The 26,128-nt window shown below is 34.8% G+C and overlaps 1 protein-coding gene across 1 annotated transcript in view; it reads left to right on the top strand.

Annotated features, from left to right (window-relative positions):
* Positions 1-18,185, top strand: part of ACTR3 (actin related protein 3) — a 57,514-nt gene extending 39,329 nt beyond the window's left edge. Inside the window, exons 8-12 of the mRNA XM_024734479.1 lie at positions 1,185-1,358; positions 11,118-11,210; positions 11,417-11,542; positions 14,980-15,063; positions 16,955-18,185. Coding sequence (XP_024590247.1) covers positions 1,185-1,358; positions 11,118-11,210; positions 11,417-11,542; positions 14,980-15,063; positions 16,955-17,050 — 573 coding nt within the window. The 3' untranslated portion in view covers positions 17,051-18,185. The remainder of the gene's footprint in view (positions 1-1,184; positions 1,359-11,117; positions 11,211-11,416; positions 11,543-14,979; positions 15,064-16,954) is intronic.
* Positions 18,186-26,128: the final 7,943 nt, after the last annotated feature.

Genomic DNA, 26,128 nt, shown 5'->3' with positions numbered 1-26,128 from the left:
ACCTCAGGTAGGTGGCATCAAAATTAAATATGTAAAAAATTAATATGAACACTACTGTTTCAACATCTTTGGGACATCTCTGGAGTTTAAAAATTAACAAAAACACCAAGGATTTGTTCTAGAGCATACTAGTGCTCAGTCTTAATGTCTTTTAAGGATCATCATTTCCATGTAATTCCTACTTCCAAGATTTGGAGAAAGAAGACCTAATATGACATACTCAAATTATCTTCTGTTTTCCAGTATTCTTTCCCATTATGTGTGTTGATTATCAGTAATAATATTTGTACCTATCTTGGATAGAATCATTGATGTATACAAATATGTGAAATGTGTGTTTTCCTTCAAAAAAAAAAAAAAGAAATAGACTGGCAATCAGGAGTCCACAAATTGCAGATAGAAAGTTATAACATGTTTGAACTGCATTTTTGATGAAAACTTTTACTGAGGATGTATATCCAAATATGCAGTGATTCAGCCTTGCAGGTGATATAGTAAAAAAGAATAGTTTATATTTTCAGTTTTTTTTCTTATGCTCACTTAGCCCATAATCTTTTGTTCCAGATAGGTATTAAAGATCTATATATGTAAAAAAAAAAAAAGAAAAATTTTTTTAAACTGAAGTTTAGTTGCTGTATAATATTATATGTTATAGGTGTACAGCACAGTGATTCACAATTTTTAAAGGTTGTATTTCATTTAAAATATTGACTGTATTCCCCATGTCGTACAATATATCCTTGAAGCTTATTTTATACCTAATAACTTGTACCTCTTACTATATTAATTTGTGTGGTTATATCAACTATTTATTCTCCAGTTCTTTGTGTATTTTATGTTTTCTTTTTTCTAAAATATGAACTCCTTTAATTATTGAAACAGCATAAAAATTTGGATGACATTAATGAGTACTTTCATGAAATAGCACTGAAATATTAGAAACTGGCTCTTTAGTTTAAGTCTTATTCTCTTCATTTGTGAAACCTTCAGTTATGTATAGGAGATGAGCTGTTTATTTTTACTACACATACGATAACATCCTAACATAAAATTTTCTTCAGCTAAATTTGCTAATTTTATTTTCTGAAGATGTTTTTTCATTTGATTTTAGTTTACTGAAAATATGCCATTCTGTTTTGCTTTTCCTAAAGCAAGAGGAAAAAATTACTCATTTCTTTTTCTAGGAGCGCTATAGTTATGTCTGCCCAGATTTAGTAAAAGAATTTAACAAGTATGATACAGATGGATCAAAGTGGATTAAACAGTATACTGGAATCAATGCTATCTCAAAGAAAGAATTTTCCATTGATGTTGGTTATGAGAGATTCTTGGGACCTGAAATATTTTTTCATCCAGAGGTAAGTTTTTTTTTAGATGGAATTGTTTTGAAATATTCAGCAGAAAATATCAGTCAACTGTATCAGAGGAGTTAATCTCAGGAACTTTCTTTTGTATACTAAAATACTATAGTGAGTCATATTTTTCAAGAAAAAAATTGCCTTTGTGTTAAAACTGGGTAAACAGTTACTATATTTCATACATTTAGAAAAATGAAACTTTTATCTAATATTTGTGACTTACTTGGGGTCATGGAGGGTGGGGAGCCCTTAAATTCATGGTCATTTAAATAAAATATTTTAGGAGGTGTTCTAGAACTCTCTCCTCCCCCTCCCATATAAAATAACCATTATACAAAGAACCCTCAATTGACTATCATAACAAAATATTTAACTATTAGCAAAATAGTCTTCTCTCTTTATGAAGTGTTAGCAACATACAGGCTATATTAAATTAATGAAATATGAGCTTGTAATAATGAAAAATTCTTATAGTAAGTTAGTATAAGAACTTTTTGTATTAGAATTAGTAACATTAAATGCCTATTCTGCTTATTCAGCAGTAAGAATAGTTTGTTTAATATTGTTTACTCAGTCAGCAAGTGGTAAGTGAATACAGTTTTCATGATCTCAGTTTAAGCATTGTGTATTTAAGATGAAAAATTATTTATCTTGCTCTAATCAAGCTGAAAGAATGAGAGATGAATATCTAAAAAATGGTATAGTTGCTTAATGAATGCATGTATCTGGTGAGGGCATGGGAAGAAAGCATCTAAGTCTGCTTGGGAGAATCAGGGAAACTTCTTAGAGGAGATAACAGTTGAACTGAGAAAGGATGAATGGGTATTTCTCAGGCAGGTATGTTAGGGGAGTACATTTCTGGCAGAGAACTATATATATATATATAAAAGCTGGGTAGAGGTCTGGGGTGTAAGAGAGCTAGATAATAAAGTACAAAGGAAGAGAGTGGTAGGAGATGGATCCAGATAGGTGTTAATGAGAAACTAAAATGCTATGCAAAGGAGTTTACTGGATTCTGTGCTTGTGCAGAAATGTTCAGCATGGAAATGACACAGATTTATATATGGTATGGGAAAGGTCACTCTGGTTGCACTGGGTTGGATAGATAGGAACAGAATGAATTGTGTTGGAAACAGGTGAGTTTATTGCAGTTTCCCAGATGAAAAAAAGTCAGTAGGTCAGTGAGAATGAGAAAGGAGGTGAGAGTAAGAATAGAATCGACATGATTTACCGATTGCTTAGATGTGAGGGGAGTAAGAATATGAAGAATCTGTGATGATTCCCAGGCTTGTAATTTGAGCAACTCAATGTTTTGCCATCACTGAAGTTAGGAAAATGGAAGGATGAGATAGATAAGGTAGAATGAGGTGAGTTTACTATGCATCTTTAAAAAAGTTTGAAAATGAACACTTGGGTTCTAAGGGTTTTCAGCTGGGGCATGTGTCCTGGTGTGAGGATAGATGTCAAGTCATCACCATATATGGTGCAAAGGAGGAGACTGGCCAGGCAGAGAATGTGGAGTGGGAAGGATGGGGCCTTAGTGCACACTGACACTTCATAGACAGGCAGAGTAAGAGGAGCCTGCAGAGGATACTGAAACATACAGAAAGGAAGGAGACAAGCCAAGGGACTGTGGTGCTGACATTGAGAGAAGTGAATGTTTCAGGGAGGGAGGAGGTTAAATAGTGCCAGTTGGTACAGTGAGGTGATAGAGGAAATTTGAGAAATACCCATGGGTTTTTAGCATCCAGATTAGTGGTGATCCTAGAGGAGCAATTTCAATGGAATGGTGTGATAGAGGCAGTGTGTCGCATCAGTGAGAGGTAAAGGTCTGGGAATTGTCAGTTGTGGGCATCGTGAGAGGCGGCTATAAAGGAAAAGCTTAGTGGCTACAGGGAACTGGTAAGAAGTCAGTTGTAAGAAGGCTGAGGTTAGTTTTATTTTTAAGAGGGGTTACTCCAGGGACAGGTAAGGGGTTAAGTGTGGGTGCAGGAAAATGTGGAGCTGGAAAGGGTTAGAGGAGCAGGCAGATAGCTGAAGAAGTTTATCATCATAGTTCATAGCTCTAATTATTTTTCATGAACTGGAATCAAGCTCTTGTGTTGGAGAAGGGATCAGACAGAAGGTTGAGAGCTGGGAGAGAACAGTGACTTGGAATCACTCTTGAGGAGAATTGAGAAGGTGACTGTATTTCTAGTCGTGGGGCACCACTGAAATTAGATACTCAGAGCTTGTAGTCATAGAATGGTGTCATCCCCGCCCCCTGCCCCACCCCACCAGGCAGTTTTGGGAGAGGAGCAAAGGGCTTTGCCAAGGCCAGAGGTTAAAGTGGTGCAGCTCAGAGAAGAGAGGGAATCCGGAAGGCTGAATTACTTAGAGATAGTGAGGGATACCGGCAAGGGTTGGAGGTCATGATGAATTGGCATATAGTTGGAAACGGGGAGCAAAAGAGTGAGCGCCAGAAGGATAGGGCACTGTTGTCAGACAAGTGTACAGGAGTTTTCAGATTTTAGACAGCACATTTGCTTTGCAGTTCTTTAAATTAAAAAGGCTATGTGCGCATGGTTTTAAAAGTCAGATAACACTGACAGTGATGTGCAGAGCAGCCACTAGCTCTTACGTAGCCATTACTCTTGGTAATTACTTCCAGATTTCAAAATACAGTGCTTATACTGCTGTTTCTTGATACATCAATGTAAGTAGTTTATCTACTCACCTCCTTTTAGTTGATTTTGTTTCTGGAGCCTCTTTTCTCTTAGCCTGTCTATCATGTTATTGGCTGTTATGTTAAATCAATAGTATGACAGTATTTATAATATCATACCCGTGAATGTTGTTTGTTTTTGAGGTAGTAATGTAATGTGATGTTTTTTCTCTTAAAACTTAGTTTGTTCTAAATTTTTGCCTCATTTCTTCATTTGTGTCATTTTGTTTGTTCATATATTCTTTCTTTCATTTATTCATGGACATTGTAGTTAACTACCTGGGTATACCAGGTCTGGAAAGGAACCTGGGGGTGTCACTATTCCACGTAGAGAATTTTAACAATTTCTTTCTTTATTTTCCACCTAGTATTTTATTTTAATTGAAGTATAGTTGATTTACAATATCGTGTTAGTTTCAAGTGTACAGCACGGTGATTCAGTTATTTATATATATATATATATATGTATATATATATATGTATATATATATTCTTTTTTTCAGATTCTTTTCCCTTATAGGTTATTACAAAATATTGAGTAGTTCCCTGTGCTATATAGTAGGCCCTTGTTGATTCTCTATAATAATTTCTTTCCTTATGTAGTTTCTTATACCTTCAATTTCTGGCAATTTTGAAGGTGCTACAGGGTGCTCTGGAAACACTTAGGATGTAAAGTCCCTTTTCTGTCTTCCAAACAGGGTTGGATTATTTTATTGTTTCCTTATCTCCTTTTTTCATCCTTGAGCATTTAAGTTTCCTTGTACTTTCCCTCTGTCATTGTATTGGGGATTCCAGAGGATGGAGAGAGAGAACCACATGTAGCTGGAAATCAGGGCAGATTTTCCAGTGGGGCCATGTATATGTGAGTGGCTGAAGTAGAAGTGGATTTAAGATCACTTGAGTTAAGGAACATCAGTTGTTTTGAAGTTGAAATGTTGGAGAGAGATGTTAAAACCCTAAGTTGAGGACAGGAATTAGAGTATTATGGAAGATTCTGAACCAGAGTCTTAGATGAATGGGATCCACAAGATAGATAATAGCATGGAAGATAGGAGATACCCTGGGTTTCAAAAGAAGAAGCGTTTGAGTGAAATACTCTTTACAGATATCTTTAGCTAACATCTTGACTGTCTTAAAAACCTTGAAACATTAGATATGTAAATAAAATGTTTTGGTTGTCATATTGCTTAGAAAAGGGATAGTTGTCTGGGTGAAAATATATCTTGCTGTTTAAGGTTTCATATATAATTTTTTTTATTAATTTAAGTAATCTTTATTGTTTGATATATGAAGTTTTCTTCATTGTTTTTTAAAACTTTGAAACATCTTTTCGTCTCCATAGCTTTTTTCTCTTTGAAATTTCTTCTATGAGAAATCTGTTTTCTTTTCTCTTTTTTAAAGTTAAAAAAAAATTAGTTATGTATATGCACATTGTTTAAAAGTTCTAGTTGTTTAAATTCTAGCAAAAAGTAGGAGTGCCCTGTATATATTTCCCCATTTTTTTTCTAGAGGTATACTCTTATTAGTTGATTCTTTTGGTGATTGCATCCATAGCTGCAAATAGCTTTGGTTATATTGCAACTTCAAGTTTTTTCAGTTTTAGATATTTTTCTGTCAACTTCTAGCTATGGAAGAGGAGGATTGCCTTTTCTTTTCTCCCTTTGTCTCCACCACAAACAGTACCTTTTCATAATCTTTTGTCCCAATAGTTAGATTGTAACTTCAGTTAGGTAAAAATCCAGTGCCTATATGTTGGTGAACACAAATTTTATTTAGATGTGAGCCACGTAGTTTACCATGAAATATTTTCCTGTCTAGTATTTTGTTTTCCCACAGAGTCATTAATAAGTTGTCCACTTAGTTTTAAAATAATTGTCATTAATTCACTTTGAATCTGTCTTTTCAGCATACTCAGATGCATAGGGTTTTTTCATCAGTTTAATTTTCCAGAGCATCTGATATGTCCCAATCTGAACTTGTTTCCTTCTGCACCTGATAGAGAGTTCACCATCATTCTGGGGATTCCCTTTGCCTCTCTCTTGTGTTAGAGTTAGATCCCTCTTCCCTCTGTCCTGTGTCTTTCCCTTTCTTACTGTCTACTTCTTTACTTTGGTGGAGATCATCTGCCAGTAGAGTCCCTGATAAAAAGGGTACATGGGAAGTGAAAACTTTAAGACGTTGCATGTCTGAAAATGTATTCATTTTATCTTCACACTTGTTTGGTAGTTTGGGTGTAGAATTCTAGATTGGAAATTATTTTCCTTCAGCATTTTGAAGCTACTGCTTGGTTGCTTTCCATTATAACTTGAAGTGAAAAACTGCTCTGATTTCTAAACCTTGTATAGGACCGTTTCTTTTCCTCTCCAGATAGATACTTGTAGATCTTTGCTTTGTTCCTTAGCACTCTGCTGTGATATTTTTCTCTTCTCTTTGCGCTTTTGTTCTGATCTCTAGATGATTTCTCCAACTTTGCCTTCTGAACCCTCTATTGAATTTTTTATTTCTGGTAACATACTTAATTTTCAAGAACTTCCCCTACCTCTGCTTTTGATACTCCTTTTTTATGCTACCGTGTACTTGTTTCATGGTTGCATATCTTTTGGCTCTCTGAGGATACTAGTCAGAGGTTGGTTTTTTGTTTTTTTTTTTTAAGTTTTCTTCTTTCTGCTTTCTTCCAAGTTGCCTTTCTCTTTGTTTTGGTACCTATATTTTACATGCTAGAGACTCTAGGGGATCACTCATTTAGGAGGGGGATGCTCAGCCTGTTGGAAATCTAAGCTTTGTGAGTAGGACTTGTTGACTATGGCTTTTTCTTTGGAGGATAGCCCTATGTGTGTTTCTTCAGATCATTTCGGGTAATCCAGTTCCCAGAGAAGACTCCTGCCTAGAGAGTAAAGGTTGGCAGCCAAACTGAGGAAGAGGGTTGGTATTTATGTGTTAGCAGTAGGCTGCATGAATACCTTCACTTAAAATCCTGCTGCTTTCATTCATTTCAGTTGTGTGTAAAGAGTCCTGGCACTCTGCTTTATTCCGTTGAGAGTGTAGGCTAACCAGTTTTCTCCTTGGATGATGAGGAGGCATTTGATAGACTTCTTTGGAGGGGATCTGAGGCTTAAACTGCTCCTCAGAGAGGCTTTCTGCCAGCCTTCCTCCCTGCCCTCCTTCTAACTTAATTTCAGCGCTGGCAGGTACAGCTAGTTCTTTGGGGGATTTGTGATACAGCTTGATTCGTGGCTTTTCCTACTGATGACTTATTAAGTGTTTTAGGGGGAGTGCATGGTCTTACCCATCTGCTTTTCAGATTCTGTTTTACCAAATATTGTTGCTGTTTCTTCCTGTTCTGTTCTCTCCATACTTTGGGGATTATGCCTTAAAAAATTCTCTGTATTGGTGCTTTTAATAGAGAGAGAGCAAGATTAGATATGTGTGTGTTCAGTTCACCACGTTTTCCAAGAACGGACCTGTTTTTTGTATCGTATGAACTGTGTCACTTCCCAAGTTAATTTTAAGATTCTTCTGTAATTTTAGATATTTCTGTCATTTGAAGGATTTGCTCAGTTTTTGGTTTGGTTTGGTTTTTGTTAGATGAAAGTGTGGGCATTTGAGCTTGATTGAACACTGAAGATAAAGTGTGTGAAAGAATAAGGGGATATTTATTATTGAACTGCTAAATTTATCATAAATAGTAGAAAGAACTGTTTTTAGAAGGAATGGGTTTAGCACTTCATTTTTTTTTAAAAAGGAAATTAAAATTTTTTTGACAAACCTCTTTGGGCTGCTGTGCTTTAGTTGGCTACATTCCCTATAAATTTTTCAGAAGAGAAAAAAGATATTTCTTCCTTGATAGCTACTTGCAGTAATACTAAGACCTGATCAAGGAGCAGTTAAGCAGGACTAATCCTTTTGCTGCAAGTGAAAGAAAAGTCCTAAAGATATTAATAGGGACCCTAAGTTGAGCCTATTAGTATTAAAGTTATCGAATAAATCTCCAACACTTTATTGTTAATTTATTCTTTTTTCCTAAATTTATTTAAGAAATATTCGTTGCTTGCTTCTCTACTGTATATTATTCTACTTGTTCTCACCTGGGGTTCTGTAGCGCAGTAGTCCGTGAGCTTTTTCAAAGGATATTTTCAATTCAGACTCCATTTCTTCCTAAATCAGGAATTCTGTGGGTAGATCCCAGGGTATGTGAATACTTAAAGGTTTATAAATATTTTCTTTTGTATATTCCTGATTAAAAATTACTGTGAGGAGGACATACAGGTACATAGCACAGGAATGAATGACCCTATCCCTGCCTTTTGCTTGCTCGTGGTATAGCAGACAAACTGTCTTAAAGGTAGAAAAATAATTACAGGAAGGTTAATCTCATGTGCGTGTGTGTGTGTGTGTGTATACATTATTGTTTTAGGTAAATACTGAAGAAATGGCTAACAACCACGAAGAGAATTTGAAAGTTTTATATCAATAAGTTGATAAGATAACATTTTCAGGATTCCAGTTCTGCTCATTCTAGTTAACCATCAGCTAAGCCAGTCCCTGCCTGTAACCTGAGCTTGCCTATAAATGGCATAGGAAGGCAGCCAAGTTGAGCTATATTTTCCCATTTTTCCACAGAATACAATACAGAGCACCTCTGACAGATAAAACATTCCCTAATCTGTAGGTTGGGTTCTTGAGACTCAGTATGAGCCACATTTTTATACCCACTGTATAACCCTGTTAGGGGTTATAAACACTCATCAGCATGTTTCAGAAAATCAGATTTTGACTCCAGTTTCTTTTCTCTTACTGTGGTAGTAGAGGTCAGTAGAACCTTTGTTAGTGGTATTTTACTTTATGTAAAAATATTTTCTGTCATTATGCTTCATTACTCAGGTAACATTAAATCTCTCCATTGCTTGCCTACCTTCTAAATAACTTAAAACTAATTTAAAAAATTGTAAAAACCTGACACATGCCTGATAATTTTATCAGTCAAGTTATGGAATCAGTTTAATGAACAAAGGAATATTGTCTCTCCCATTAAGACAACCTAATTCTAAAAATGAGAGGCCAAGAGAGGTTGTTGGCAGCTCATTTTCTAGACAATATTTTAAATTGTGTTCATTTTAATAAAGTACACCTATTTATTTTTGACAAATTAGAGCTAGATTCTGACCTTTTATTTTAATCTAGGAAAAATCCCTTCTAGCATTTCCTTTCCAATTTTAACGACATGGCAACTTACACATATTTTTGAAAATTTTTGGTAAAATGAGATCTTTGTTTCGGAATACAAGTTAAATTCTGAGATCCAGCATTTGAAAACTTCTTCATGTTTTTCTTTTTTGTGGTTCCTCTCAGGAAATATACAGCCTGATGTAGGAGGGCTATAGGCATGCATATAAAAATAAATGATGGGTAAAAAGGAAGCTTTCCCTAATATTGTTTCTCCTTGTATCAGACCTCTTTGTTATATATAAAAATTAAATTTAAAATTACTTATTATCTTTAACCTCATTCCATTTCTGTAATAGTTTAAATTGTCAAACAACTTTCCATCTCAAGCCTACCCATCTAATCAGTCTGTTAAAAAAATATTCTGAAAAATGTATAACGCACATGTACTTAACCACCCCAAATAAACACATAACTAATATTTTTCATATATTTTTTAAGTGAAATTAACTACAGAAAGAATACCTTCCTCAGACCCTTTCCTTTCTCTACTTCCTTTTCATCCTTTCTTCCTCCTGAGGTAATCACAGTCATGAATTTAGTGTGTTTCCAGTCTATGTTTTTAAATGTACATGCATCCATAAGAAAATATATTTTAAAAAATTTGCATATATGGAATCATTCAAGTTTAAAAAATGCGTGTCACTATTTGGAAATTGTTTATTTTGACTATGAGTATATCATCCTGTGAATAATACAGTTCATTCTTGTTATTCACAGTAGATGTTATATAAAGTTGCTGTAAGCACTGAATTAGTGAATGCTGAGCCACTGCTCCTAAGGGAAATGCAGAGTTAGGGTCCTGTGAGGCTCAGCCTACAACATTTTTGTCACTGAAACACGTAACCTTGTTTTATGTGTGTTTCTGTTTAAAGACACATTTTAAAATAGATATTATTGATTTATTAACATTGAGCTCAGGGTCAACAGCACTATATAATTCGTGCCTAAATGAAACTTATCTAACACTGTATTTTCTCCATAAGGCACATCACAGCCTTCTTGTGCTTTAGGAGCAGCAGACAGTACTTCACACTATCCTTGGGGGTCATTTTTAAACAGCAAAATCACCGACAAAAATGGGAAAACTGTGGCACTAAGAGATCATGAAAAGGAGACTTATTTGTAGTATAAAAGCTGAAACAAGAAGGCAGAGCGTTGCCTGGTTCCACCTGAGCTGTGAATGTGAATGTCAGCTCCAGTTTTCGCAGCTCTGCACATGCGCATGTCCATGTGAAAGCACCGCAGATACAGATTTCAGGGTTGCAAATAACTTTAGCGAGTAGGCAAATTTGCAGATAACCAAATCCATGAATAATGAGGATTGACGGCACAGCATTTTATTTATTTCATACCCTGCTGGTGGACTTCTGGGTTGTTTTTACTCTTAAAAGCAAAGCTGCTATAATTTTATGCCTTTATGTAATAGCACATGTGTGGGAGTTTCTTTGGGGTTTGTTATAAGAAGTGGAGTTAGTAGTGGTACATTTTAAATTTTATTAGATGTTGCCAAATTGTTCTCCAGAGTGTTTATATCAACGTATATTCTCATCAGCATTGTAAAGTGTTGCACAGATTTTTGCCAGCTCATAGTATGTTTGGCTTTACATGTTTGCTATTCTGGTGGTTATGAAATGGTATATATGATCATTATTTTAATTTGATTTCTTCTGAAATCTCTGACTTCAGTGTCTTTAATTTGAATCAGAGACCAGAATTTATGGTTTTTAGAAGTCCTTTTATTTTTGAACTGAAAGCTTTCTTAATTTTTTATTGTGATATTTAAGTCAGTAGTGGTCTAATCTCTGTCATATGTCCAATTTACTTTTCAGTTTGCTAATCCAGACTTTACTCAGCCTATCTCAGAAGTTGTAGATGAAGTAATTCAGAATTGTCCTATTGATGTCAGACGTCCTCTCTACAAGGTCAGTATTTACAGCAAAATTGTTATTCTAGGTCATACTTTTTAAAAACTTCTTTGTTTTCTCTCTTGGTGAATGTAAATTTAAAAACACCTCTCTTAAAAGGGGTATAATAGGATTTTAGTACCGTTTCTTGTATCTTTAAAATTTTTTCTTCTTTCTCTTACATAAAAGTTGTATTTATTTATTTATTTTGTCCACTAATACAGAATATTGTCCTCTCTGGAGGTTCAACCATGTTCAGGGACTTCGGACGTCGCTTGCAAAGAGATTTGAAAAGAACTGTAGATGCCAGGCTGAAATTAAGTGAGGAATTGAGTGGTGGTAGATTGAAGGTTGGTTTTCTCAGTTATTGGTGGGAGGGTTGAGGGTGCCTTGATTATTATATTGGGAATGCAAAATGTCTGCCAACTTTCTTTTATTAAGAAAGATAAGAGGAACCTGAGGTATTCTAATGGAAAGTGGTTAATTTTATAGATTCATATTCATGATATTCTCGGTCATTCCATTCCTCTAGGATATTACCTACATTTCTGGAAAATCTTCTTGGTTATAGCCACGAGAGAGATTTTTTTGATATCTGTCTCAAACAGATAATTTATATATAGTAGATTCCTTGCATATTCCAGCAATAATATTCTTTATGGGTCCACAAAATTTTAAATACCTTTTACAGCGGGACAGCAAAGCAGAGTTGAGAGAGAGAGGCGGTTATGTGGTCAAGCCTGCTTGCACAGACTCTAGCCTCTCCCATACAGCCTCATTAGTGTGAAATCAAATTGGTGGTTCAGCAAAACAACCTTTCTGTTACGTGTCCTGTAATTTTGGGCTTGCTGGCAAAAGGTCAGAATTAGCCTTAAATTCTCAGATGACTGCTTTATGTATTTATAAGACAGAATTTCAGTAAATTTTGTTTCATTTTCGTTAAATGTGGGATATTGAAGCAAAACATTGATTCAGAGGACATGTTGCTAAGTAAAACACATTTTATTCAACTTGGAAAACTACCAAGAATGAGGGCTTCATCTGAGACTACCGCAGTCACTCAAAATTACTTAAACGTAAACTACAACACTCTTGTATTGCTGCTTGTTGAGAAACTGCATGACAGCTGTTTTCAGCCCCTAAATTTTGATTATCTTAAACTTATCCCTTAGAGTACAGTAAAAAGTACTTGTTTAGTTTGTAAAAATGACTCATTACGGATACATGAAATGACAAAAGAAATGCTGTTGTTGAAAACAATATTTCAGTAAAGTAAAAATGTTTAAAATATTTTTAAGCTTGTATATTTCTAAATAAGAAATGAGAGGGCTTCCCTGGTGGCGCAGTGGTTGAGAGTCCGCCTGCCGATGCAGGGGACATGGGTTCATGCCCCGGTCCAGGAGGATCCCACATGCCATGGAGCGGCTGGGCCCGTGAGCCATGGCCGCTGAGCCTGCACATCCGGAGCCTGTGCTCTGCAATGGGAGAGGCAGGAAAAACCTGTATACTAGAGTACTCTGCCTCCTTCCCTTTTATTTTACTCAGTAGTCATTTTTATAGATCTTCATAACATCTTTATGTATTTGTATTTAAATCTGGCTTTATTTCTTGTCAATCCAATTTTAAATGGCAGCCAAACAGCTTTTTTTTTTTAAACAAAAAAAACCAGATCTTTTTATGACATGTAAGCTTTAAAATTTTTTATTTTGACATAATTTCATGCTTTAAAAAACTTGGCAAAATCTAGAAGATTCCTATACATTGCTCTCCTAGATTCCCCAAATTTTAGCATTTTATACTAGTTTTATTATTCTGTTTTTATAAATATATGTCTATATGCAAATACACACATATACCTTTTTCTGAACTATTTGAGAATGAGTTGCAGATATGATGGCCTATTACCCCTAAATATTCTATTGTGTATTTCCTAAAAATAGACCATTACAGTTATCAACAGAATTAACCTTGATACACAATATTTTATCTAGTTATAGACCTGATTCAAATTTCTCCTATTATTGTTCTTTATAGAAAAAGGGAAAAAATACATTTATTTTATTTTTTCCTGGTCTAAGATTCAATCCAGGATCACATGTTTGAATTAGGTATCATTTCCCTTTAATCTGGAAAAAGTACTCATGTTTTTTATCTTTTATAACCTTAATATTTTTGAAGAGTACAAGCAACTTATTTTGCAGAATCTTTCTCAGTTTGGGGTTGTCTGATGTTTTGTTATGATTAGGTTCAGATTTTGCATTTTTGGCAGTAATACCACAGAAGGGATGTTGTATCCTTTTTAGTGCATTGTATCACTAGACACATGATATGATTTGTCCCATATGCTAACTTCGATCACCTGGTTAAGTGTCTGTCCGGTTCCTCTATTATAAAGTTATTTTTTCCTTTATATTTAATAAGAATCTTATGGGGAGATACTTTCAGACTATGTAACTATCCTGATTTTCATCCAACTCTCACCCACTGGTTTTAATATCCATTTTTCTTTGCTAAAATAGTTATTACTGTGGTAGCAGCCAAATGGTATTTTGCAAATTCTGTCATTTCTTCTATGTTTTATAGTCTCACTTTACTGTAAGGAAGAGTATTTCCTTCTACCTCATTCATTCATTCATTAAGTTATATCTGTGAACTCCTGATTTCTCAGTTATTCTATATGCCGTATCATTAATATCATTGTGATATAATATCAACATATCATTATACTATTATTAATTTTGATGCCCAAATTTTCTCAGATTTGGCCAGTAGGAATCATTCAAAGGTGGTTTTTATTCCTTTTGTTGTGGCCCCAGTATTCTTCAGGCACTTCCTTATTTTCTGGAACAGCAACATATTGCAGGTTCATCTTGTACTTTCTCTTCTCCAGTCTTGTAATCAGCCATTTTGTTTCAATACACCCTTGTTCCTTTTAGTGGAGAATGCTATTAAGAAACAAAGTTTTATGCTATACATAAAATAGATAAGCAAAAAGATTTACTGTATAGCATGGGGAACTATATTCAATATCTTATAATAACCTCTGATGTAAAATAATCTGAAAAAAATATATATGAATCACTTTGCTGTACACCTGAAACTAACACAATATTGTAAATCAACTATACTTCAGTTAAAAAAAAAAACAACCAAGAATTGGACACTAGGTATATTCATTGCTACTGAGGGGTCACTGCTTCTAGGCCTTTTTGGCAGTCAGAGCTAGGATACGTGTGAGTATCCATCTATATCTAGTTGGCTCTATTTATATAAATTAAAAACTATGGATTCATACTGATAATGCAAGTTCCAGAACACCATAAGGTTCATTCTAGCCTTCTACCTTCCCATATTTGTAATGTTCTTCCCAGACAGTGAGAAACCTGGCTTCTGTTTTCTATAATACATTTGTTTGTGCTCAACCTGGAATACATATATAATAGTTTCAGAATTATTAATCCATACCACTGTGAGAAATAGACCCACTAACTGGAGTTCAGTGTTTGCTTAGTTTTTATCTTAAGCCTGAGGACATAGCCATAATACTGTGTTCACAGGTTACCTGGGTTAGTTCCTTTCCCTCACTTCAGTGTGGTTATGTTTCTAAAAAAATAATAAAATTAGCTTAATTTGTTTTTGTTGTATTCTGTTTTGCCATGTGTACCCCTCCCCCCACATCTTTTAAAGTTTTATTTACTTATTCTTGAGTATGTACATCTAAGGTTAAATGATACAGAAGTTGTTGTATGAATTTACCATTGAACTGATCTTACTATGTCTCTTATAGCCAAAACCTATTGATGTACAAGTCATTACACACCACATGCAGCGATATGCAGTTTGGTTTGGAGGATCCATGCTGGCTTCCACAGTAAGTGAGATGAAGCTTACTTTAAAATTTGATTTTTTTTTTAAGATAGAAGAATTTATCAGTACTTATACAATTTAAAAGAACAAGAGGAATTTCTTAAATTTTTATATAATATTTTTCAGGGAAGTTATTAAATAGAAATGTACACAGTATTTTAAAAAGTGGAATTCATTTGGATTTATTTTCTTTTTGTTTGTTTGTTTTTTTAGAGTGAACCTTTAACGTTTTAAAATTTATCTGTAGGGAAAAATTTTTTAACCCTGTGGTAATACAGATATCAGAAGGTCATTGTTTTTTCTGTGCAAATATTTAAAAGCATTAAGAGTTACGTTTCATCACACAGGAAGTACGATGTTCTAAACTGAATAAAGGGAATTACTAAGATCCCTCTCCCCAAACCAAAACATCTTAAAACCCCTTTAAAAGATATTTTAACATTGTTAGCCTACTAAATAATGGTGCTTTATCCTGTAGTGCACAGAGTATTAAATAAAATGTAAGAACTTTTATCTGAATTATTGAAAACTATACAACCTTGGATTGAAAACCATTTAAAAATAAGAGGTAAAAGTTATTTTCTTCCTTAATTTGAATTGTCTTCAGTTGTGCCATATAAGCTAGTTGAGTGTGTAATTTTGCCCTTTGAGAACCCTCCTGCACTGTTGGTGGGAATGTAAATTGATACAGCCACTATGGAGAACAGTATGGAGGTTCCTTAAAAAACTAAAAATAGAACTACCATGTGACCCAGCAATCCCACTACTGGGCATATACCCTGAGAAAACCATAATTCAAAAGGACACATGTACCACAGTGTTCATTGCAGCACTATTTACAAAAGCCAGGTCATGGAATCAACCTAAATGTCCACTGAAAGATGAATGGATAAAGAAGATGTGGCACCATATATACCATGGAATATTACTCAGCCATAAAAAGGAACAAAACTGAGTTATTTGTAATGAGGTGGATGGACCTAGAGTCTGTCACACAGAGCGAAATAAGTCAGAAAAGAGAAAAACAAATACCAGATGCTAACGCACATATATGGAATCTAAAAAAAATGGTACTGATGAACCTAGTGGCAAAGCAGGAATAAAGATGCAAAAGTAGAGAAGAGACTTGAGGACACAGAGGGGGAAGGGGAAGGTGGGATGAAGTGAGAGAGTAGCATTGACATACGCACTACCAAATTAAAATAGATAGCTAGTGCGAAGCTGCTGCATAGCACAGGGAGCAGTTCAATGCTTTGTGACCACCTAGAGTGATGGGATAGGGAGGGTGGGAGGGAGGCTCAAGAGGAAGGGGATATGGGGATATATGTATATGTATAGCTGATTCACTTTGTTATACAGCAGCAACTAACACAGCATTGTAAATCAGTTATACTCCAATAAAGATATAAAAAAGAAAAAAAAAACTTTGCCCTTTGAGAAATGAGATAACAGAGCATGGAACAGTCTGTCCATACCAGACCATGAGTGAGGAAAACAGGTTAATCTAGAAGTTTTTGTAGCATGACTAGGAGTAGTTTATCTGTAATTTAGATTAATGCTGCTGCTTTTCTTGATTCAGTGTACAGTGTGGGGAAAGCCTCAACAGAATGGTCTGAGCATTTGTGATTCAACCTTCCATTCCTCAGAATTTCAAAATCCCAGGAGAAACAGGTGTTGAGGAGGGGGATGGAGGGACTCGAGTTAAATGCTCCTTTTCAGTTTTGGTTATAGACTTAAAGCTGATTTTGAGTCATGGTTGCTAGAATTTCTAAGCTTTGTTCAAGTACCATGAATGGACTAATAATAAACATTTTAGATTTAACAAATCTATTTTAAAGCATGTGGAAAAGTGGTAAATTTTTGACCTTTACAAAAATATATGCTTTTATTTGCAGCCTGAGTTCTACCAAGTATGCCACACCAAAAAGGATTATGAAGAAATTGGACCTAGCATTTGTCGTCACAATCCAGTGTTTGGAGTCATGTCGTAAAATTGGCTTCATAGTTATTGGGGTTAGGGAGGTGGGGAAGAAATAATCTTTCTGATTACCTGTTTTGTCTGGATGGCTGGTTTTGAGGTTGTAAACCTGACTTGAAATAATAAGACCAAACATAATTATACAGGAATATTTTAATAAGTATATCAACATGCGAATGTAGAGGAGAGCCAAAATGATTAAGTGTTTTTCTTTAGATTGAATATTTGAATCTTAACGTGTAACAAAAAGAAGTGGGTTTTAGTTCTTTCTGTGCCCTGCTATTTTGTATATTATTGAATTATCCAAGATTTGATGGGATTTATTGGTATGTAGATAGCTCTATAATGCTTGAATTGTACACTCTGAAGTGTGCAATGCAAGAGCTTGTTTATATGTCATACTTTTTATACTTTGAGGAAAAAAAGTCAAAGAAAAACTAGTATTTGAGGGAAAAAAAATGACCAAGTAAAGGATAAATACAAAAAATAGCCTGTGAGACTTGGCATACACACACACTCATGGGATTCCAGTTATTAGGAAGTGCTTCCGTACCCTATGCCCCCCAGTGGTTTTCTTTGCAAGTGCTTTTGGAACTAAGAAGCTAGTATCTTGGATTAACTGATGCCTGCTAGTGCTTTCTGATTACTCGCATTCTGTTTCTCGCTTTAAAGGAAAAGTAAAGACAAGACTGTTGGACCAGTATTGCAGTTCTGCAGTGTCATTTCTTATTAAAAAATGAATAATTTGATTACCCAAATTGGTATATTTAAAGCCTAACACCATTCTAATAAAGGCACAAATTTCTTTTTAATACTTGTTTCAAGCTCTTTAATCTCTTTATAAGTTAACTAATAAATCTATTTTCTTCAAACCTCTTCAGTAGTTCTTGAAAACATCACAACAGTTGGTTAGCAAGCTGACTTTTTTATGTGCTCTAAACAAATAATTGTGAACTTTTAATATGTTGAGTGCTTTCATTTTGATAACTGGATCTCCATTTGATATTTTCATTTGTATAACTCATTTGCAGTCTGAAAGTTTTTTTAGTGCCAGTCCCTGACATATCATGGAAAGTTAATTTTCATTGCATTTTAAAATATCTGGATCATGAAGAACAAGTGATGAAAATAAATTAAAACTGAATTACCTTTTCTGTTTTTTTTTTAGAAGCAGTGTCATTCTACTTTGTGTTTATATATTTACATACTTTTTTATTTCTGTTGAGATAGGATTCATTGAAATCTCTATAATGTATATGGTAGAAAATTTCTTATGAACTTGAAATTTTATGTTATTTATAGAAGACTAAAATGGGAGATGTTTTATAGGCTTTTAGAACTTAAGCAGTAATACCAGTGAACACTTGAACTTCATTATCCGTGAAAATAACACACAGGGTTAATATATATATATATACCTCTGTCCAAAAGTTGAACAATTTAATTGTTTTTGTTGTTTGTTTTTAATATAAAGATAGAATTGGGGAGTAAACATTAGTTTTTATTTAGAGTGAATCTGGACATTTAAAATTACATTAATCATTTATTAGATATCAGAAGGTCATTGTTTTTTCTGTGCAAATATTTAAAAGCATTAAGAGTTACGTTTCATCACACAGGAAGTACGATGTTCTAAACTGAATAAAGGGAATTACTAAGATCCCTCTCCCCAAACCAAAACATCTTAAAACCCCTTTAAAAGATATTTTAACATTGTTAGCCTACTAAATAATGGTGCTTTATCCTGTAGTGCACAGAGTATTAAATAAAATGTAAGAACTTTTATCTGAATTATTGAAAACTATACAACCTTGGATTGAAAACCATTTAAAAATAAGAGGTAAAAGTTATTTTCTTCCTTAATTTGAATTGTCTTCAGTTGTGCCATATAAGCTAGTTGAGTGTGTAATTTTGCCCTTTGAGAACCCTCCTGCACTGTTGGTGGGAATGTAAATTGATACAGCCACTATGGAGAACAGTATGGAGGTTCCTTAAAAAACTAAAAATAGAACTACCATGTGACCCAGCAATCCCACTACTGGGCATATACCCTGAGAAAACCATAATTCAAAAGGACACATGTACCACAGTGTTCATTGCAGCACTATTTACAATAGCCAGGTCATGGAAGCAACCTAAATGTCCACTGAAAGATGAATGGATAAAGAAGATGTGGCACCATATATACCATGGAATATTACTCAGCCATAAAAAGGAACAAAACTGAGTTATTTGTAATGAGGTGGATGGACCTAGAGTCTGTCACACAGAGCGAAATAAGTCAGAAAAGAGAAAAACAAATACCAGATGCTAACGCACATATATGGAATCTAAAAAAAATGGTACTGATGAACCTAGTGGCAAAGCAGGAATAAAGATGCAAAAGTAGAGAAGAGACTTGAGGACACAGAGGGGGAAGGGGAAGGTGGGATGAAGTGAGAGAGTAGCATTGACATACGCACTACCAAATTAAAATAGATAGCTAGTGCGAAGCTGCTGCATAGCACAGGGAGCAGTTCAATGCTTTGTGACCACCTAGAGTGATGGGATAGGGAGGGTGGGAGGGAGGCTCAAGAGGAAGGGGATATGGGGATATATGTATATGTATAGCTGATTCACTTTGTTATACAGCAGCAACTAACACAGCATTGTAAATCAGTTATACTCCAATAAAGATATAAAAAAGAAAAAAAAAACTTTGCCCTTTGAGAAATGAGATAACAGAGCATGGAACAGTCTGTCCATACCAGACCATGAGTGAGGAAAACAGGTTAATCTAGAAGTTTTTGTAGCATGACTAGGAGTAGTTTATCTGTAATTTAGATTAATGCTGCTGCTTTTCTTGATTCAGTGTACAGTGTGGGGAAAGCCTCAACAGAATGGTCTGAGCATTTGTGATTCAACCTTCCATTCCTCAGAATTTCAAAATCCCAGGAGAAACAGGTGTTGAGGAGGGGGATGGAGGGACTCGAGTTAAATGCTCCTTTTCAGTTTTGGTTATAGACTTAAAGCTGATTTTGAGTCATGGTTGCTAGAATTTCTAAGCTTTGTTCAAGTACCATGAATGGACTAATAATAAACATTTTAGATTTAACAAATCTATTTTAAAGCATGTGGAAAAGTGGTAAATTTTTGACCTTTACAAAAATATATGCTTTTATTTGCAGCCTGAGTTCTACCAAGTATGCCACACCAAAAAGGATTATGAAGAAATTGGACCTAGCATTTGTCGTCACAATCCAGTGTTTGGAGTCATGTCGTAAAATTGGCTTCATAGTTATTGGGGTTAGGGAGGTGGGGAAGAAATAATCTTTCTGATTACCTGTTTTGTCTGGATGGCTGGTTTTGAGGTTGTAAACCTGACTTGAAATAATAAGACCAAACATAATTATACAGGAATATTTTAATAAGTATATCAACATGCGAATGTAGAGGAGAGCCAAAATGATTAAGTGTTTTTCTTTAGATTGAATATTTGAATCTTAACGTGTAACAAAAAGAAGTGGGTTTTAGTTCTTTCTGTGCCCTGCTATTTTGTATATTATTGAATTATCCAAGATTTGATGGGATTTATCGGTATGTAGATAGCTCTATAATGCTTGAATTGTACACTCTGAAGTGTGCAATGCAAGAGCTTGTTTATATTTCATACTTTTTATACTTTGAGGAAAAAAAGTCAAAGAAAAACTAGTATTTGAGGGAAAAAAAATGACCAAGTAAAGGATAAATACAAAAAATAGCCTGTGAGACTTGGCATACACACACACTCATGGGATTCCAGTTATTAGGAAGTGCTTCCGTACCCTATGCCCCCCAGTGGTTTTCTTTGCAAGTGCTTTTGGAACTAAGAAGCTAGTATCTTGGATTAACTGATGCCTGCTAGTGCTTTCTGATTACTCGCATTCTGTTTCTCGCTTTAAAGGAAAAGTAAAGACAAGACTGTTGGACCAGTATTGCAGTTCTGCAGTGTCATTTCTTATTAAAAAATGAATAATTTGATTACCCAAATTGGTATATTTAAAGCCTAACACCATTCTAATAAAGGCACAAATTTCTTTTTAATACTTGTTTCAAGCTCTTTAATCTCTTTATAAGTTAACTAATAAATCTATTTTCTTCAAACCTCTTCAGTAGTTCTTGAAAACATCACAACAGTTGGTTAGCAAGCTGACTTTTTTATGTGCTCTAAACAAATAATTGTGAACTTTTAATATGTTGAGTGCTTTCATTTTGATAACTGGATCTCCATTTGATATTTTCATTTGTATAACTCATTTGCAGTCTGAAAGTTTTTTTAGTGCCAGTCCCTGACATATCATGGAAAGTTAATTTTCATTGCATTTTAAAATATCTGGATCATGAAGAACAAGTGATGAAAATAAATTAAAACTGAATTACCTTTTCTGTTTTTTTTTTAGAAGCAGTGTCATTCTACTTTGTGTTTATATATTTACATACTTTTTTATTTCTGTTGAGATAGGATTCATTGAAATCTCTATAATGTATATGGTAGAAAATTTCTTATGAACTTGAAATTTTATGTTATTTATAGAAGACTAAAATGGGAGATGTTTTATAGGCTTTTAGAACTTAAGCAGTAATACCAGTGAACACTTGAACTTCATTATCCGTGAAAATAACACACAGGGTTAATATATATATATATACCTCTGTCCAAAAGTTGAACAATTTAATTGTTTTTGTTGTTTGTTTTTAATATAAAGATAGAATTGGGGAGTAAACATTAGTTTTTATTTAGAGTGAATCTGGACATTTAAAATTACATTAATCATTTATGTGACTCTTAACCCTTTGAGTGGGGGAGTCAAGAACATACTGTGTGTCTTGTAGTGGTGATAGTATCAGGGTCACAGGTCTTCTTTTACTTGAAAAAGTATTTCATGAATGTTGTAAAAAAAAACTGTTCAAACAGTACCAAAGAGTACATAGTGAAAGTAGATTTCTTTCCTATACTAGCCTGTCTCATTTTCTCATCATTACACTGTTAGAATGTCTTACGTGTCCTTGTAATTTTCTGTGCATATAGAAATGACTATAGCTCCCTTATTTAACACAAATAGGAGCTTACTATATATGCTGTTTTGCACTTTGCTTTTCCAAAGATTTTTTTTTTTTTTTTTTTTGCGGTACGCGGGCCTCTCACTGTTGTGGCCTCTCCCGTTGCGGAGCACAGGCTCTGGACGCGCAGGCTCAGCGGCCATGGCTCACGGGCCTAGCCGCTCCGCAGCGTGTGGGATCTTCCCAGACCGGGGCACGAACCCGTGTCCCCTGCATCGGCAGTCGGACTCTCAACCACTGCGCCACCAGGGAAGCCCTCAGAGATCCTTTGATACAGAACTAAATTGATAAGCATTGAAGAATTCATCCTCCTGGCCCAACGAAGTATTATTAGTATTGTCATAAATGTCTTTTCCATCTAGGATGGTTGAATAGTAAATAAGCAAGCTTGAAAGACATGTTTACAAAGCTGCAGATTACAGTCTCATGCATACTTTAATAAAGATGTTCTTAACTATTTGATATGAAAATGTGAAGATCAGAAATTTTGCTTTAAGCTTAAACTTATTTGGGGAAACAAGACTCTAAACTTTTCCTGTATGTTTCCTGATGTATAATATGATAGAAACAGTGCTATTTATTTCTTTACATCTCTCCTGTCATTATATATCATTTCTTCTATATATAGCACCTTTGGTTATATACGTGTAGAGGTTGGCCAAATGAATTAAAATCTGTAACACTGATTTGATGTCAGACTGCATGAGCGTGCTACATTGGAAGAACACTAGACTGAGGCCGGAGGTGGAAATTTTTATTCTGGTTCTACAAATTGATAATACAATTCCTCCAACTTTTTTTGTTGTTATTGTTAAAACATGAAAAATATATTTGTATAATCATGGACATATTGTTTGAACTTTCTGGACCTTAATTCAATTTATAATATAAATGTAGTAGTGTTATCTGGATTTAACAGTGCAGTTTTTATGAGTTGTGAGAATATAACCTAGCCTTTTCAATTAATTCATGTGTGGTAGTAAAGATGTCATCGAAGGTCTCCTTTCTAATAGGCAGGGCTTTGATCAATTGGGAAATATTAATGGACAGAAGTAAAATAGATGGTGGCTATCTAACTTGATGCCTACTCTTTAGTGAGTGCGGCTTCACCCTTAAACATTAGTAAATGGTGTAGACTGCAAGTTATCGCCCTCTTCATTCGGGTCCTTCAATACAATTCTTTGGTTTGTTTTCAAAGCTACTTTAACAGATGGAAATAAATTGTTCCTGCAGTTTCTAGAAATATCTTCAGAAATAATAAAATGAACTATAGGGATAATAGGCTATTATGTTCTTTATTCTTTACTTAATTTCTAGAGAAGTCCTAGAGAACATATCTATATAAATAGAAACTTTATTCTTTCAGATAACCCTAAAGGTGGTACCAGAGTACTTGTAACAATATTGAGGACATTATTTGTCATGTAAAAAGCTTATTTGTATCATTGTAGAGAGTGCTGTTGTTTCTTTAAATGCTGGACTGATCTGTCAGTAATAAAGTCCAGTGTATTTCTGATTTTCTTGCCAGCCCAGCTCTGACTCCTGTGACCCTGTACTCCCTGTTGTTTTGTAATTCATCATCAATAGACTTGAGTACCTTGGATAGCCCTATGCAGTCTCATCTTTTAACTGTTAGCACCCAGAATCCCAGCTTAGGTTAAATGGGCACTAAATATATTAGCTAACATACTCACAAACCAAAATATGTGCAAACTCTAGGGGTGAAACATTCTCCCATTCATATTGGAATCCTGTGCTTTAGAACATATTTCCATGTAATACCACTTAGTCTGTATAGTTGACCAAGGACAGAGTTGTTAGCGAGAAATTATAAAGAACTTTCACAGCAAGTTCTGAAAATAAGTAATTTATTTTTGTAATTAGGTCTATACCACACCTAAATTGACCTTAAGCAAGAATGTCTAGATTCTGCTTGTGAGTATGGAAAGTTTTTAGACTTCAGTGGAAACGGATTTCTGTTACTCATTGTTAATAACTCCTTAATACTGTAACATGTTCATCCCTCTTCCACATAACTTGTTTTTCAGCATACCGGAACTTTAGTTATAACCTGCTTGGTCCTGATAAAATCTTAACAAAAACAAGTTAAAATCTGTGGTTGTCTTTGGTATTCTCCATGCTATAACCCAGTTTAATTGATGCATTTGGGACCTGGAGTTGAAATAACACCTACTGGAATTCAGAATTGCATTAACATTGCTCCAGTGGTCACAGGAACAGAAAAAAAAAAGAAAAATAGAATGAGTGATTTAGAAAAAAATGGCATCTTGGGGGGAAAAAAACCCTGAAAGAAGAAAATAAGGAAATTAAAAATTAGGAAGAAGAAAGGTATTTTTCTGTCATTTTGATTTAGCAAGTAATTATTCTTTACTGTTTTCCAGTGTTTCTTCACTTTTGGTGACCTTTATATATTACATTAAAACTAAGATGCTGAGTCAAAATAGTTTCAGTTTTATTCAAACACTGCAACTCATTTATACTACCTATATAGTGCATCAAGTCTGGGGCTTCTAATCCCAGAGGCGTTTCTTGACTACGTACTATGGTTCAAGCACTGCATGAAGATGAATAAAACAGTATGTCCTGAGCTTATGACAGTTAGTAGCTGGGGAGGGTCAGCATGTTATGAATGTGGACAGGTTTGAAGAGTGCGGCATAAGATGGGAAGATGTTTGCCACCCTCAGACATTGAGACACTTGAAAATTGATGCCTTTAAGGTTGAGATCACACATGCACACAACTGACAATCAGTAACACTGTGGAATTTTCAGAGTTTGGTCTAGTTCAACTCACATTTTACAGATGAGGGAACACACTATGTGAGGCCGCTTAAGTACTTAGTGGCTGAATAGGACTCGTTGGTGATGATTGTTTTTATGTTTTGTTTATACTGAACAGCATATGGTTTATTAATTTTTGTTTTTCAGAATTTATTTGGCGGCTTGCTTCGCCTCTCAGACCCATCCTGTTGGGAGAGCTTATACCAGCATTATTGTGCTAGATGCTGCTGACGAGAGGGAGGTATCAAATGACCTAAATATGTGTCTACCAAGTTATGCATGATGCCCATAGTTACCAGGCTGAAGGGCTGAATGAATAGCAAGAGCCTAACACTCAGCAAGTCTATTCGAGGCTGAATTGGACGTTATGAGGCAATGATGTTTAAAAAGAAAGTAAAGGACACTTCATATACAGAACAACCGTTGGAACCTTAAACTCTCCTGATCTAGGCCAAGTGGCATATTTGAGCTCTTACACATTTTGGCCATGTGCCTCTAAATTCTTGCTAAATTTATGTACCATATTTCCGCTCTCACTGATGCTCAAATTTAAATTTGTCAGTGATGTAACTGGATTTTTGCGAATTAGAAAGTGCCTCAACTGGTTTTAAAAACTGGGAAAGCGTTTTTAGGCTACAAGTAAAAGTGAAGTTTGTGATATTGTTATGAAATACAATTCTTGGCATGTGGGAAGTCCTCAAATATTTCTTGAAGAATGATCTGGATCAAAAAGGACTTGTGGAAATGGTATTTTTGATCCTGCCACTGTTTTGATTCAGTAATTAAAAAGAATACTTATGATGCAGGCAGGGTGATGTCTGTTTTAAAAATAGGTCACATATGTGGCATAAATTAAAATTCTATTTACACATCCATTTATAGCTGTCTTTAACTACATCCCTTGCAAGATAGGCCATTGAAAAAGTGGTTCAACCCTTAATATGTATGTATATTTTAATAACTTCAAGATCAAGGATCTGCTAATGAGCTCACGTTTGGATTACATTTGAGTTGTATGTCTGAATTCACCTGCCACTGATACATCTCAAAAGAAGTACGTTTATATGATCTGAGCAGTACTGTCTTTTCCTATTTCTCTTTCTTCACCTTTATAAAATGGAAGTTGTAACTCTGGACATTATTCCTTAGGGCACTGGAAGGATGCATTAAATGATTTTAAGTACTCCTCTCCCCATCCCCCCATCCCCCC

Source organism: Neophocaena asiaeorientalis, unplaced genomic scaffold (assembly GCF_003031525.2).
Source record: "Neophocaena asiaeorientalis asiaeorientalis breed wild unplaced genomic scaffold, Neophocaena_asiaeorientalis_V1.1 scaffold32, whole genome shotgun sequence".
NCBI lineage: Eukaryota > Metazoa > Chordata > Mammalia > Artiodactyla > Phocoenidae > Neophocaena > Neophocaena asiaeorientalis.
Note: the sequence above shows the minus strand (reverse complement) of the source record. Positions and strands in the feature narration are given on the sequence as shown.